This window comes from Gouania willdenowi, chromosome 6 (genome assembly GCF_900634775.1).
Source record: "Gouania willdenowi chromosome 6, fGouWil2.1, whole genome shotgun sequence".
In the NCBI taxonomy this organism is placed as follows: domain Eukaryota; kingdom Metazoa; phylum Chordata; class Actinopteri; order Blenniiformes; family Gobiesocidae; genus Gouania; species Gouania willdenowi.
In genome coordinates, this window is record NC_041049.1 from 71,559,283 (window position 1) to 71,573,075 (window position 13,793).

A 13,793-nucleotide genomic window follows, 5' to 3' on the forward strand; every position below is an offset into this window, starting at 1 on the left:
AATTAACTCTGTGTCAAAGTATAATATTTATTAAGTTCTTTATTTCAAACAAAAACACACCTGTTTCCTTCTGAAAGATACAATTTAAACACAGTGAGAAATAGGGGTGTGAAAAAAATCAATTTCACAATATATCGCAATTTTTTGGGTGCCGATTTTAAATTTTTTTACTTTATTTAATCAATAATTTTGTGTATTTGTGCAATAGTTCAGTGGTTACAATGCTTTCAATGTGTTGCAATGGTTATTTGACTTTTATGTGTGTAATACCTGTAATATTTATGTATTCACATACATTTTATTTTCATATAATCTGTTCAGGTCAGTGTTTAAACTGATAGAATAGGATACATGATTGTTTCTTATTTCTGTACATTATCGGTGAATGATCCTTAATGTTCTCACTTACAGTTGTTACAATGCCATCATTATGTTGTCATGGTTACTTTGAGACTTCTACACAGTAGTTTCAGTGAAAAGAAACTTGTTGCACTTTGTTTTGTGCTGACTGTGTAACACTGTATTTTCTTTTTTCAGTGAAAATGTACAAAAACACTAATAATAAATAATAAATAGGATGTTTTGAAGTAAATAGTTTTGACTCAATTTGTTCTGAATGATCAATATCTTCTGATGAACATATACAGCAACTTCATTTTTCATCTCTACGTTTAATTTTGATTAACTGGGTAGAATATCGCGATATATAATATCGTATCGTGACCAACGTATCGTGATACGTATCGTATTGCAACATCCTTGCCAATACTCACCCCTAGTGAGCAACATGACCCCGTACCCTCCAGGTTCTTCCTTTATAGTACAGTATGATAACATGTGTCACTGGTTCCGTGTGTTTAGATTATGTTTGAGTTTTAGAGCGTCATCAGGAAAATCACAATAACTGAATATAGTTTTAAAATGAACAATAATCAACAGACAGATACATATATACATATATATATATATATATATTTCAAAAGGTGTAGCAGAATCAGACACGTCAACAACTATTATTTATTTTGTTAGCACTTTAAATACAGTGTTTGTAATTAGACTTCATAAGCAGTAATTAAATAGGTAATAGGCTCTTAATAGGGCCATATTAATGATTAAATATTAACATTATTAAGGCTAAGTAAGTGTTAAAAAAAGTTTTTTATATAATTATTATTGTTATTAACAAACTGAAGCTGCTCGTAATAAGCAGTAATTATATGTTAATGAGCTTCTTAATACTGCCTTGTTAAATGCGTTATTATTAATCATAATAAGTCTAGATGAGTGTTAGTAAAACAAAAGGTTCATAAATATATTTATTAATGCTATTTAAGCAGTAATTATAATTTAATAAACATCCCTAATAAGGACTTGTAAAAATAGTAATAATAATAATAATAATAATAATAAACCCTTTTATTTTACACTTATTGATAACTAACAATGCTGCTCTGCAGCTCCTGCACCTAAAGTGAGAACAGTGCTTTATGAGGATTCATAAAGTCATTATTATGCACTTACTACAAGCAGCTTTAGTGTGTTAATAACATTAATACATATTATTGAGGCTTTTTATCAACACTTATATAGCTTTATTAATGTTAATTACAATTGAATAAGCCTCTTAATATTTAACTACTGCTTATTACAAGCTCCTTAGAATAAAGCGTTATTTTATTGTATATGTGAGTTCTACCAAAATGACACAATATAGTCAAACAATTATTCTTCTCTCTGTAATTGACATTAATTTTAAGTTGTTGTTTTCAATGACTTGTTTGTTTCTGGTGAGACTGCAGCTACTAAACACATTTTTCTAAACCTTTATACTTTGAGACTGACTTAGGTTTGAAATAGAATGTGATTCTTTCTGTCTTATTCATCAGTTTTGCCTCTGAGTTTTTATGTTTTTGGTTTTGTCACCTGACAGAGCGTGGGGGGAAAATCCAGCAAACAGTTGTTGCTCAGGTCCAGACGAAGGAGATGCCACAGATGCTGCTGAACGAAGACGTCGTCTGTTAGACAGGACAGAGACAGCAGCTCGTTTCCTGACAAGTCCAGCAGGTGGATGGAGTCCTTCTCTTTCAGTGAACACATGGAGCTCTCACTGAAACCCAGCACTGAGGAGACAACAGCAGAACACACAGAGATCTACTGATGTCATACAGCCTGTAGACCCAAATATACTGTATCATCACAATTTAAAAACTTTGTTATAAGATTATTTACCTATTGGTGAAAAATGTAGCCCTTTTTCTATTTTCTGTTAATGTATTACATGAATTTTATGTTTCTATTATAACTGTGGTAATGGAAAGATTGTTAACACAATTAAAGATCATTTTTAAAAAGTATTTTCTTTAACATAAACGTTGTAATTTAACTTTGTTATGGATGCTTTGCAGTTTGAAACACAATAAGATCTACTTAGCTGGCTTTCCCGCAAATAAATGCAAATATTCTTTAAAAAAGCAATCCGTGTTTCCTTTGTTTATCTTTAACATTACATTAGAAAAAAGTTCTGACCGATGAAAAAATCTTTGCTTGATTTGTTCCTGACACTAAGATCGCATTTAAAAAGCAAATAGGCCGATAAAAATTAAATATGAAGTTGTTACGTCTTTGGTTTGTGCCAGGCTGTCCGTATCTTCTCTGGACAGGATCGCTATGGTCAATCTCTGTCTTACTGCTCTGAAAACAGAAAAAAAAAACATTTATAACAATTTAATCCTGGGATTAAAGATAATAAAGTTACAAAGTAGATAAAATCATATATATGCTATTAAAAGTCCATGAAATAAAGCATGTAAGGCTGAAATAACTCCTGGTCACAGAGCAGCAGACCTCTGCACTGGTATGACGGTGTTTCCTTCTGAGGGAATCCCCTCTCAGCTCCTCAGTAGAGTTGGTATGAGGCCTTGGAGACAATGCACCAAACAGCGAATCACTTCCTGCCAAAAGTAACGCACAAAATATCAGAATTAGGATTGTTTTATACATCAACAATTATCAGACAATCACTATATAAGCACAAACTCTCATTATTGAAGGCGTTAGTGCACGTTTAGGAGCAGTGAAAGCATGATTTAGAAAAGCTTTAATTTGAAAACAGAAATACAAAAGTGGAAGAACAGAATGAAAATAAATGTAAAACACAACAGAAGTTTTAGTTCTGAAACAAAAAGGGAGGTGCACCATGTGGGTTGGTTGAGGGAAACACGTTTATAACATGTTGTAGACATATCGTCATAAATTATTATTTGCTCCTGTGATCACTGACAGTATCAATGCATGTCTTTGAAAAGAAAAAATATATAAAAAGAGGTGGAATAATAAAACAAATGAGCATAAAGGAGGGGAAGTGGGATAGGTCTGTTCACTTTAGGTCTTCTATTGTTAGTAATAACAAAATATTGACATGTTTTTTTTTTTATTCTTTGTTGGGATTAATTCTTTGGAGCAGTAACAACCATTGCACAGCCCTGGAGTTTATACAAATAAACCACCAATAAATGCAAAGTGAAACATCACATGTCAATTCCTTTAGTGATCAAACACTGTAGAAGAATAATATAATAATAATAAAACTATTCACAGACCCATGACTAATTCCTGAATCTTCTCTCAAACATGTAAAGGATTAGGATGGATTACATGTGGATCAATAGAAGTGGAAAATGTGATCATGTTAATTGTGCATGATGTTCTGAAAATGGAACAACAAATTAACTCAACACTACATGTACGATTACCTTCAGGTACAAAGTGGATTATTGCAATGAGAGAATCTGTCATTACATCATTGTAATGTGATTAACTCCTCTGTCCCACATCAATAAACCAAGACAATAAAGACTGGGTTAATAATTAAATCAGATTAAAAATGTCAAGATTTGAGTTAGTTAGATGCTCTAAAGGGCCACATTTGGCCCCTGAGCCTTAGATTTCAAACATGTGATCAACGATATTAAGTCAAGGTCAAAGCTTATATGTTCATTTAATTAGACCACTTTTTTTTAGGAAACTTACTTTGAATTTTACTTTGATCTCTCGACATGTTTCGACTGCTAACTGTCAGTCTTCCTCAGAGGCATCTACTGATTGCTTTGATGTCCCAAGTCTTCTACACGGTGAAAGTGGGCGTGGCCAGCATGACAGAACTCGTAAGGATTAGGGATGTAACGATTCACTCAACTCCCGATACGATACTGGGTTCATGATACGATTCTCTCACGATTTATTTTACAAAATGAGATTGTAGACAATTGTAAAAAAATTACAAAAAAATAAATAAATACTGTACTATTTTCTTTTATCTTTCATTGTCAAAAGAATTCCTTGATAAATTATGCAAAACAATGCAATTTAACAATTTTACAGTAAACTATGCTAAACTACATAATAGTTCCTTTTCTTTTTAAAAGCGCAACTGAAAATATATTTTGTGCCTTAACAACTTAAACACAAATCCCATATCAAAGAAATAATATAAATAAACAAACTATGGCTTTCATTCTCTCTCTTGTTTCTCTCTTTCCTCTCTGTGACCTCTGACCTTGTATGTCACACGTTCTTTCTTTCTCACTTCTCTCGTTTTGTCTTGGGGAAGCCAAAATGCTTCCACACTTTTGATTTAAAACACGGTGGTGCGTCCTGAATTTCAAATTCTAAATAGATAGCGCCCTCTGCTGTTCAATGCAGATTCAATTTCAGAGTATCGATGTGAACCGTGATATCTTTGAATCATTTTTAACTGCCTCACGATTAATCTTTACAACCCTACTAAAGATACATCAAAGCAATCAGTAAATGCCTCTGCGGAAGACTGACAGTTGGCAGTCGAAACATGTTGGGAGATCAAAGTAAATTTCCTGAAAAAAGTTGTCTGAATAAATGAAACCTTAACATGTCATTTTGAAAAAGGAGATAAAATGAAGTTGCTGGATTTAAGGTCATAGTTTACCGTCGCTCTCCATGTCATCGTTGAAAAACAGATTATCTTCCATGGACACAAAGCTGGAGTCGTCGCTCTCGTCAGAAATGTAGCCTGAGGTCATGCATGGGTCGGTCGTTCTCCTGGGGGGCTGAGATGTGCTCTTGGACCTCTGCAGGGACTGGATGTACTTGGCTAAACTGATGCCTTTACCTGCAGGACAGGAAAAAGGGTTTTTAATATAAACATAAAGTGTGACACGAAGTCAAAGAATCTGACACTTACTGTAACGCTGACTGTGTGTGAGGCCTCGTTCCACCAGCAGGGGGCTCAGCCAGGAGGCATCCAAGCGGCCCAGCCTGAAGCCCCCCAGGCAGAGGGCGTTGTTGTTGAGGTCCAGACCAAGACGAGCCAACAACAGAACCACTATAGGCCCATCACCTCTCTTCACGCTCACACTCAGAGCTCTACGCAGCTGCTGCTCATGGGCACCATGCCTCAACAGGAGCTCCACAAGCTCCACAGGACCGCCTCTTTCACACACCTGACAGTGAAAGCACAAACGCCAGGATTAACTCAGAGTTTACCTGCATGTAGTGGTGGAAATCTTTAGGCAACTCATGATTCTGTTAGATTATCATTATACGGATCATGATGCACATTTTAATAGCAATTCTTAGTTTCTCACCGTGCCCACTGATGAATTGTTGTTTTTAAAAAGATAGCATTTACATTCTTTCACTTTTTACCAAACCAGCAGAGGATGTAAACTGTTAAGTTAAAACTGTTAGAACTATTAATTTATTTCTTTATCTACTCTGTATATTTTCTATTTCTTAGAGGGAATTATGTAAATATATATATATATATACTGTATGTGTGGATGACAGTGACTATTAGTTGAATAGTGGAAAAGTGGATTTAATAAGGTTATGCTTCATCCTACTCCTTTTCAAACATGCTGGCATCTTATTATTGTTGTTTATGCTATTGTTCTTGTTGTTTATGGTATTGTTACTGTTGTTTTTACTATGTTATTTTTGTTTATGCTATTGTTACTGTTAATGCTAATGCAATTGTTGTTTTTACTATTTTTTATTTTTTTTTTATTTATTCAGTTTATTTCCGACATGGTTACATTCACTTTTTTTTTTTTTTTTTTTTTTTTCTTTTTTTGTACATGCCGAAAAAGGAGACGAGAGAAGCAGTTTGCTTATCCGGGTCCCGTCCCCTGTTTTACCATCGCAAATTTACATGGGTTTACATGTCTCTCTGGTCAAACATTCTTGATTTCTTCTGAACGTCCATCTGTAGTTGGTACTATGTTACTGTTTATACTATTGTTATTTATACTATTGTTATTGTTGTTTATACTATTGTTATTGTTGTTTTTACTGATCTCGTGTTATGTTTTGTTGTTTTCAGTTACTTGCACAAAATAAAGCAAAGCATACAAGCATGAAACTGCGTAGTAAACTGCCAACATAGCAGCATCCTTGTTTGTAACATATACCATACAATAAACAAACACTAAACAAAAAGAGAGGTTTTAATTGATATATTATATACAGTTTACTATATATAATAAACAGATATTTTTAAAAGCACTATGGTTGAGCTGCTGATTTAGTGCTCTATTCTCCCATACACTTAAGTCCAAAAAGCTTTTAAAATATCTTTTAACATTGTTTCATGTAATTTACCATTTAAATAAACGATTATTGAAAATGTATGCATTGATAATTGATTATTATGTCAGAATGACCATGCATTGATGCAAAACCTAATTTCTAGTGTACAACCAGTTAAATGGACTTAATTGAATTACAATTGATGTATTTAAATATATATAATAAAAAAAACATTATTTAAAATATGACAGTTATCAGTTTTACAGCTTGGTGTAAGTGTGTATTACAACAACAAACAATGATACAAAAGGTACACATTTAGTCAGAGTTGTCTAAAACTATCAAATATTTATACTTAATTTAAAGGTCTAGAAATCATTCTGTAATCATGGCCCTCAACAATAGCACAAAGCTCTAAAAATGAATGAAAATAAAACCAGTTAATTATCTGTTGGATCTGACCTGATAAATCAATGACTCTGATTTGGTTCTTCTGTTGACGTCCGCACCCAGCTCAATCAAACACTCGGCTATCGTAGTGTCTCCGTCCTCGCAGGCCTTTTCCAACATGCTGCAATGAAGCTCTGCATCACACCACATCCTGGCCAGAGCCAGACAGACGGTCCTACGGAGCTGCAGTGTTTCAAACATGGAGGGTCAGAGTTTACAAACAGAACTGGAGCTTTTAAAACTAACTAACACTGTGGTGTTGACCTTTGACAGCATGTGAAGACAAGTTAAAAAAATAAAAATAAATAAATAAAACTAACAAACACTCATTCTAACAACAAAAACACTAATATTTTTCATTTACATGATGACAGTTATGTAATTTTACCACAAAAGACCTTGAAATGTTGGTTGGATTTGAATAAATATGGTTGTGAGTAGTTGTTATTCCAAGCATATCAACCATCACATACCAGGGAAATGCTTTGGTCAGAGTCGTCCTGTATGTACTGGAAGATTTCTCTGTCAAAGTCTTTTTTCTGCAATTCAGCAGCTGCTTTTGAACTGGCCTCCATCATCCTCAGTGCTACTTGAAAACACTGAAAAATACACAGCCATCATGGTTTGTTCATTTTGAAGCATAATAAATGCTGAATACAGTATCTGCTCACCATCAGCAGCAGCTCAGAGTCGTCTCTGTAGCGAGTCATGGAGGGAACCACGACGAAGGCCAGAAACGGAACCATCATTAGTGACACACTCTTCTTGGTTACCAAGCAGTTGAGCAGTGTCAGCCCCCAGTAGTGTATCTCTGCACGAAAGTCAACAAAAGCGCAAAGTGCACAACAGAGTTAAGAAGACATACATTTGAGTGGTCTGAATCCAAAGCTTTAAATATTTTAATTTCATTTGAACTAAACAAACTAAAATTAACTATGAACTTTTTTATATTTTTATACCCATTCGGATTAACTTTTATACTTAAGTTTAAAATGAACTTAATCTTATGTTGTTTTTATGATAACTGTGTCTGTTTTGGCTTGAATTTTTTAAGTGTACTTGAATGTTGTGGGAGGGGCATGTAACAATTTTGTTGTACTTTATGACAATAAAAAGGATTTTATTTTATTCGATTCTAAACCTTCTTATCATTATTTAAACTAAAAGTAACATTAACAGATTTGTATTTCAAATGAAATGATCACTCAGTGCATACAATAACATGCAAAAAAGAAAAGACCAGGAACACACAATGAACCAACTGGCTTCTATACAATATAACTCTTCTTCTATGGTTTGTGCAAATGGCCAAATTAACTTAACTTCTCTGAACTGTGCGTATGAAAGTAACATGAATAAAAATTCTCCTTTAATTGGGCCATTAGCAGACTATGAAGGGTGGTGTGTACTGTACCTCGGTCCTGTGGGAACATTTGTAGTGTATGCAGTACAGTGTCTATCGCCCCCTGTTGGCACAGCAGGTCCACTGCACCGGAGCAGTCAGCCAGAGTGAAAAGCACCTTAAAGCCACACCTCTGAATGGCAGCGCTGTGGATGAACTGTGGACAAAGACAGAACTAAGCATCACACAATATGGTTCATCTAAGCAAACTTCAAAAACTGCAGTCACAGTGCATTAAATGCCTTAATGCCACTTAGTAGTGGAATAGGGATTTCAGAGATCCTTGACATACACTATATACATTTACATCAACAAAGCATTTTAATATATTGTCATTATTGGGTAAAAATTGACACTGGTGTAAAATTACATACATGTGTACATGTTAGGAGCCTTATTGTATTTTTTGAATGAGGTAATTTGTCAGATACAGCATGAGCATTTTCTTCTTTAACAGGAACATCACGTTAACATGGTTTAATTTAATTAGTGTGAATCTTGAGGCTGTTTTTTTTTTTTTTAAAGCTATTTTCAGCATGAAATAGAATCATGAGATGTTCATTTAGTTTTCTGATCTTCTGTTCTGGCACATTTTAGATTGTGACATTCACAATTTTAACTAAAATAACAAATAAAAGATATAAAATATAAAATGTAAAAATATAAAAATAAAATATAATATCCTGAAGCAAAAAACCTAACTATTCCACATGAACATGTATCAACTACTTGGTGCGAAAATAAAATGTATTAAATCATCAATAATTCCTGAGTACTAGACACTGTGTGAGTGACAAACATCACAGTTTAGACACGGTGGTACTGCTTTCTTTTGTTTTAAACCAAATAATATACTTTACTGTAAAAACAAGAGTATTCAGAGAGCACAAACCTCCACCAAACACCAAATATCCATATTTTGCCAGATATTGCCAGTTATCAGTATCTCAATGAGAGTTAGGCTGTTGTCAGATGAATAAATAAGTATATAAAATAATGCTAGCAAAAACATAAGCTATGTAATAATAATCATTAGGGGTTGTTTATTGTTGCAGAGGATGTAAGTCACTTTTTCATTTTAAATTCTATACTAGTAATAATTGGGGAATAAAGTTAGGGTAGTTGCTAACAGCTAAAAGAACAAACTCGCAGCTCTTATTCTGAAATCTCATAAATGCAGTTACACACAATTAGCAGTAGCACAACATTCCAAAATACTTTCCCCAGTGAATGGGTATCTTATATTATTTTTCAAACCTTTTATTAGAAATGTAAATATATATATACTAGTGAATCATTGGCTTAGTGCTGCTGTGCTCCTTAACTGATTAAAAAAGTCAGCTGAAGGTTGGTGTTTTTTAAGTTTTTATTTATTATACAACAGGACAGTTTTGCCCTCACACTTGTAACTGCAAAAACAATGTAGATCATACAAAGTAAGAGCAGTTATGTGTCGGTACCATACCCGATTGAGGACCTCCAGGTAGAGGGTGTGAGCTTCTTCCACCACACACTGGTTTTTTAGGACCTTTAGCGGCAAATCGGCAAGGTCTGGATCTGCCACGGAGATGCCATGCTCCCTTAAACTCCTATCTAGGAACACACGCACACGCACACACACACACACACACACAAAAATAAATAAATGGAATTTTATAAATCTGTTGCTGTCGTATAAGTAATAAAATGGTAATTAGCAGTAGTAGTTTAGTTCATTTCAAACATGTAAAAATAAAAATAAAAAAAAAGAGAGAAAAATGCAAATGTAAAAAAAGTATAATGGACAAACAATGAACGGTATCATACAAACAAGCTCTCAAATACTTTCTATATAAATGTAATGTTCACGTCTGAAAAGGAGTGGGAAAAAGTAATTGAGTTAAAATTCTCACTTATAATTTAACTAAAAACTGATGAACCATGTTACAGTTCTACACATATGTAGTTAACAGTTATTAAAATGTGTAAAGTTTTACCACATTTTACCATTTAAAAAAAACTCAAATCTATACTGACAAAACTCTACAAAATACACAACAAAAATATTAAAACCGATATTTTCATTGATTATGAAGCCTAACAAGGTAATCAATAAATAGGAAATAAATTAGATGATAGATATTAGTTTTTAGTGTATTTTACAGCTGATTTAGGACCAGTTATCATTAGAGATGCTTCACTTTTATTAGGTTATTTATTAAAGGCTCAGAAATTGTGATTAATTGTAATTGGGAAATTTAGCAATTGAAAACATAATTGTAATTGACTTTCCGAGGATAAAAAATTATGTAATTTAATTGGAAAAAATGTCATTCACCCAACCCTGGTAAAAATCCGATCAATCTTATCAATGTTCAATCAGATTAACGTAACTAACTGGAGTAATAAGATGATGGAGATAACGGATTCCCATATATTTATTTACATTGATTTTCAAAATAAAACAAGTGATAAACCTGCCCCACATGTTTGAACTGTTGAACGCTGATGACCCTGTGGGGTTATATACTGTACTGATCATGTGGTACTTAATGGGCTACATGCTGCTGCTGCTTTGCTTTACAAAAACGCATTGAGGTATAAACAAAAAATAAAAATAAAACATAGAGAAAGAGAACTGACTTTTATACAGTTAGCATCTGCCTATGGTTTTGGCGAGATTGGCAGTTTTTCCATTTCTAACATGCATTTATTACATTGAATGATTTAGTTTTTAGTATGCACAAATATATTACAATATTAAAGGAGGAACATGTATTCCACTTCTAATAATCAAATAATAATGATCTTTATCTGATCAAGCATATCCCTTAGTGTTGTTTTTATCAACACTTTAATAAGCTGGTGACTTATATATAAATCATAACCTGGCGGTGCAATTTAAACTAATCATCAGAATAAATGTGTCTGTTAAACCAGCATTTTGAGGATTGTTCTTATTCTTTTGGTCAATTTTGTGTTTATTGGACTTTTCTCTGGAACAACTGTTTCAAACTAAGCAGATGCCATTATATAATAAAAAGTATTCAATCCACCTACTGAGCAATAAAAATATAACCCATGATTTATGAGTTTGTTAGATTAGATTTACTCACAGGTATAAATAATGTAATCAAGTACTGCCCCGCCCTTCAGTTCATTCATATTAATAAATGAGGCTGTTTTAACTAAAACATCTTGAGAGTACCTGGGCAAAGAAAGACCAAGCTGGTCTGCAGAGCCTCTAACTGGACCTCTGGATGGAAGTTGTGGACTTTCATGGTGCTAATAATCTGTGTCATCACCATGTTCAGGTCATCGCCGTTGGCGCTCCTAAAAATATGGGATAACAGTTATTCAGAAATGTTTCAACACATGCTTAAATATGAACTTCTTTTTTTAAAAAAACAACAGGCGTGTGCAGACCTTCCTTGGAAAAGTAGCTTCAGCAGCCTGCACGCACAGATGGACACTTCTGCTGAGGTTGAATAGTTCTTCATCCTTTCCACTAAATTCACATGAAGGCCACTGGACAGCAGCAGAGACTGCATTCTACCTGCAAACAGCCCATCATGTGTGATGCAGTCAGTCAGGTGATAAAGAGAAGCAGTCTAATGGAAGACTCACTGTTGTTGGTGATGAGTGTGGCCATGGCACTGGTAGCAGCTTCAAACACACGGGGAGAGGTGGGGTCCACCAACATGGCCAACATTAACTGTCTGTGAATAGGAATCCTGAAACACAAACCTTATGCTCAGGGTTGGGCTCAATTACAATTTTAATCACCTACCTGATAATTCATTATAAATATGGTGTACATTTATAAATGTGTTGCTGTCGTAATCATAATTACATTTTAATTTAGTTCAGATAATTGCATTTGTAATTGTAATTGCCATATAAAAATTAGGGCTGGGATGATACCATTTTGTCAGGATTCGATTTTACAAGTAATGCGATTCTACAGTGACGATTATGACTATTTTTTTCCTTATCCCAACATTAGTTGAATCCTACACTCCTAGAAATATGCAGAGGTGTCGCTTTGTCCGCCATCTTTGTCCGCCATCTTTGTCCACCATCTTTGTCCACCAAAAAGGAAATCACAGCTGCTACTAGTCTTCCTCGTGTGTGCAATCACCTGTGCATTAACAGACCGCCACTCAGCGGTCGTCCACGAATATGTGAACAATAATAAGAAAGATATCAATTAAATATAAAAAAAATTTAAAAAATGGGAAGAAGAATTTATTTTTAAAATTGGCACCCAAAAAAATCGCGATATATCATAAAATAATTTTCCCCCCCCATCCTTAATAAAAATTGTCAATTATAATTTAACTCAAAATTGGGGATCGATTTTACAGTTCTATGTACAGTTCTCCACATATGTAGTTAATTATTATTAAAACATGTTTCATATAAAGCTCATAAAAAACATATTAATTGATTATGAAGCCTAACAAGGTAACCAATAAATAGGAAATAAATTAGATGATAGATATTTGTTTTTAGTGTATTTACTGCTGATTTAGGACCCGTTAGCATTAGAGATGCTAACAGAAAGCTAACACAAAAAGGTAGGCTAACTTTTATTAGGTTATTGATTTCAGGCTCAGTAATTGTGATTGGAATTAAACTTTTGTAATTGAGAACGTAATTGAAATTGACTTTCTGAGGATAAAAAAATGTTGTAATTGAATTGCAATTACAAAAATTGCTGGTAACTGTAATCATAATTGAATTGTAATAGAACATGGGTAATTGAAAATGTAATTGACCCCAACCCTGGTCAGGGTCATGAGTCTGTTGGATGTGTTTACCTTCCATTAAGCTCCGCCTCCTCTGCGTTTTCTCCTTCAGCTCCGTGCAGCAGCAGGTTATGAATGGCCCAGCTAGCAGCTTCCTAAAGAAACAGGAAAAAATGATGAAAATGTTTCTTTGTAACATAAAAAATAAAAAAGAGAAAGATAATAGAAAATAAGCTTTTGCTGTCATTCTTTCATTCATCTATGTTAATGCACCTGTTGTTTAGTAATTCTGTTGGCACAGGTGAAAGTAATGGTACTCACGTTACTGTAATTCAGTTGCTTTTATGGCATATATCAGTATTCTTTACACCTCTGTGTGTGTTGGTATCTATATACTACGACGTCTCAGAAACGTTATCAGTGGTTTTAACGGCAACATGTACGCTGATGACATTCAGCTGTACTTTTCCTTCCTTCTTCCTAGTCCCCCCTTTGTCTGACTACAATATTTTACTCAGAAAACTATTCATAAACATCTATAGATCAAAATGATGGAATGAACGAGTGATAATACACGTTTTTAAAAATCTCATTTTGTAAATAAGATGAATTAAACAGTATTAAGTGCAGTGGTTCACAACCTTTTT

At 33.8% G+C, this 13,793-nt stretch overlaps 1 protein-coding gene across 2 annotated transcripts in view; it reads right to left on the reverse strand.

Annotated features, from left to right (window-relative positions):
- Positions 1-13,793, reverse strand: part of lrrk2 (leucine-rich repeat kinase 2) — a 47,988-nt gene that overhangs the window by 22,051 nt on the left and 12,144 nt on the right. For both annotated transcript variants that reach the window (XM_028448838.1, XM_028448839.1), the window contains exons 10-23: positions 13,219-13,301; positions 12,023-12,129; positions 11,822-11,951; positions 11,604-11,728; positions 9,882-10,009; positions 8,429-8,573; positions 7,686-7,825; positions 7,488-7,613; positions 7,027-7,197; positions 5,219-5,477; positions 4,964-5,146; positions 2,845-2,951; positions 2,619-2,691; positions 1,924-2,120 (exon numbers count right to left, since the gene is read on the reverse strand). In XM_028448838.1, coding sequence (XP_028304639.1) covers positions 1,924-2,120; positions 2,619-2,691; positions 2,845-2,951; positions 4,964-5,146; positions 5,219-5,477; positions 7,027-7,197; positions 7,488-7,613; positions 7,686-7,825; positions 8,429-8,573; positions 9,882-10,009; positions 11,604-11,728; positions 11,822-11,951; positions 12,023-12,129; positions 13,219-13,301 — 1,974 coding nt within the window. The remainder of the gene's footprint in view (positions 1-1,923; positions 2,121-2,618; positions 2,692-2,844; positions 2,952-4,963; positions 5,147-5,218; positions 5,478-7,026; positions 7,198-7,487; positions 7,614-7,685; positions 7,826-8,428; positions 8,574-9,881; positions 10,010-11,603; positions 11,729-11,821; positions 11,952-12,022; positions 12,130-13,218; positions 13,302-13,793) is intronic.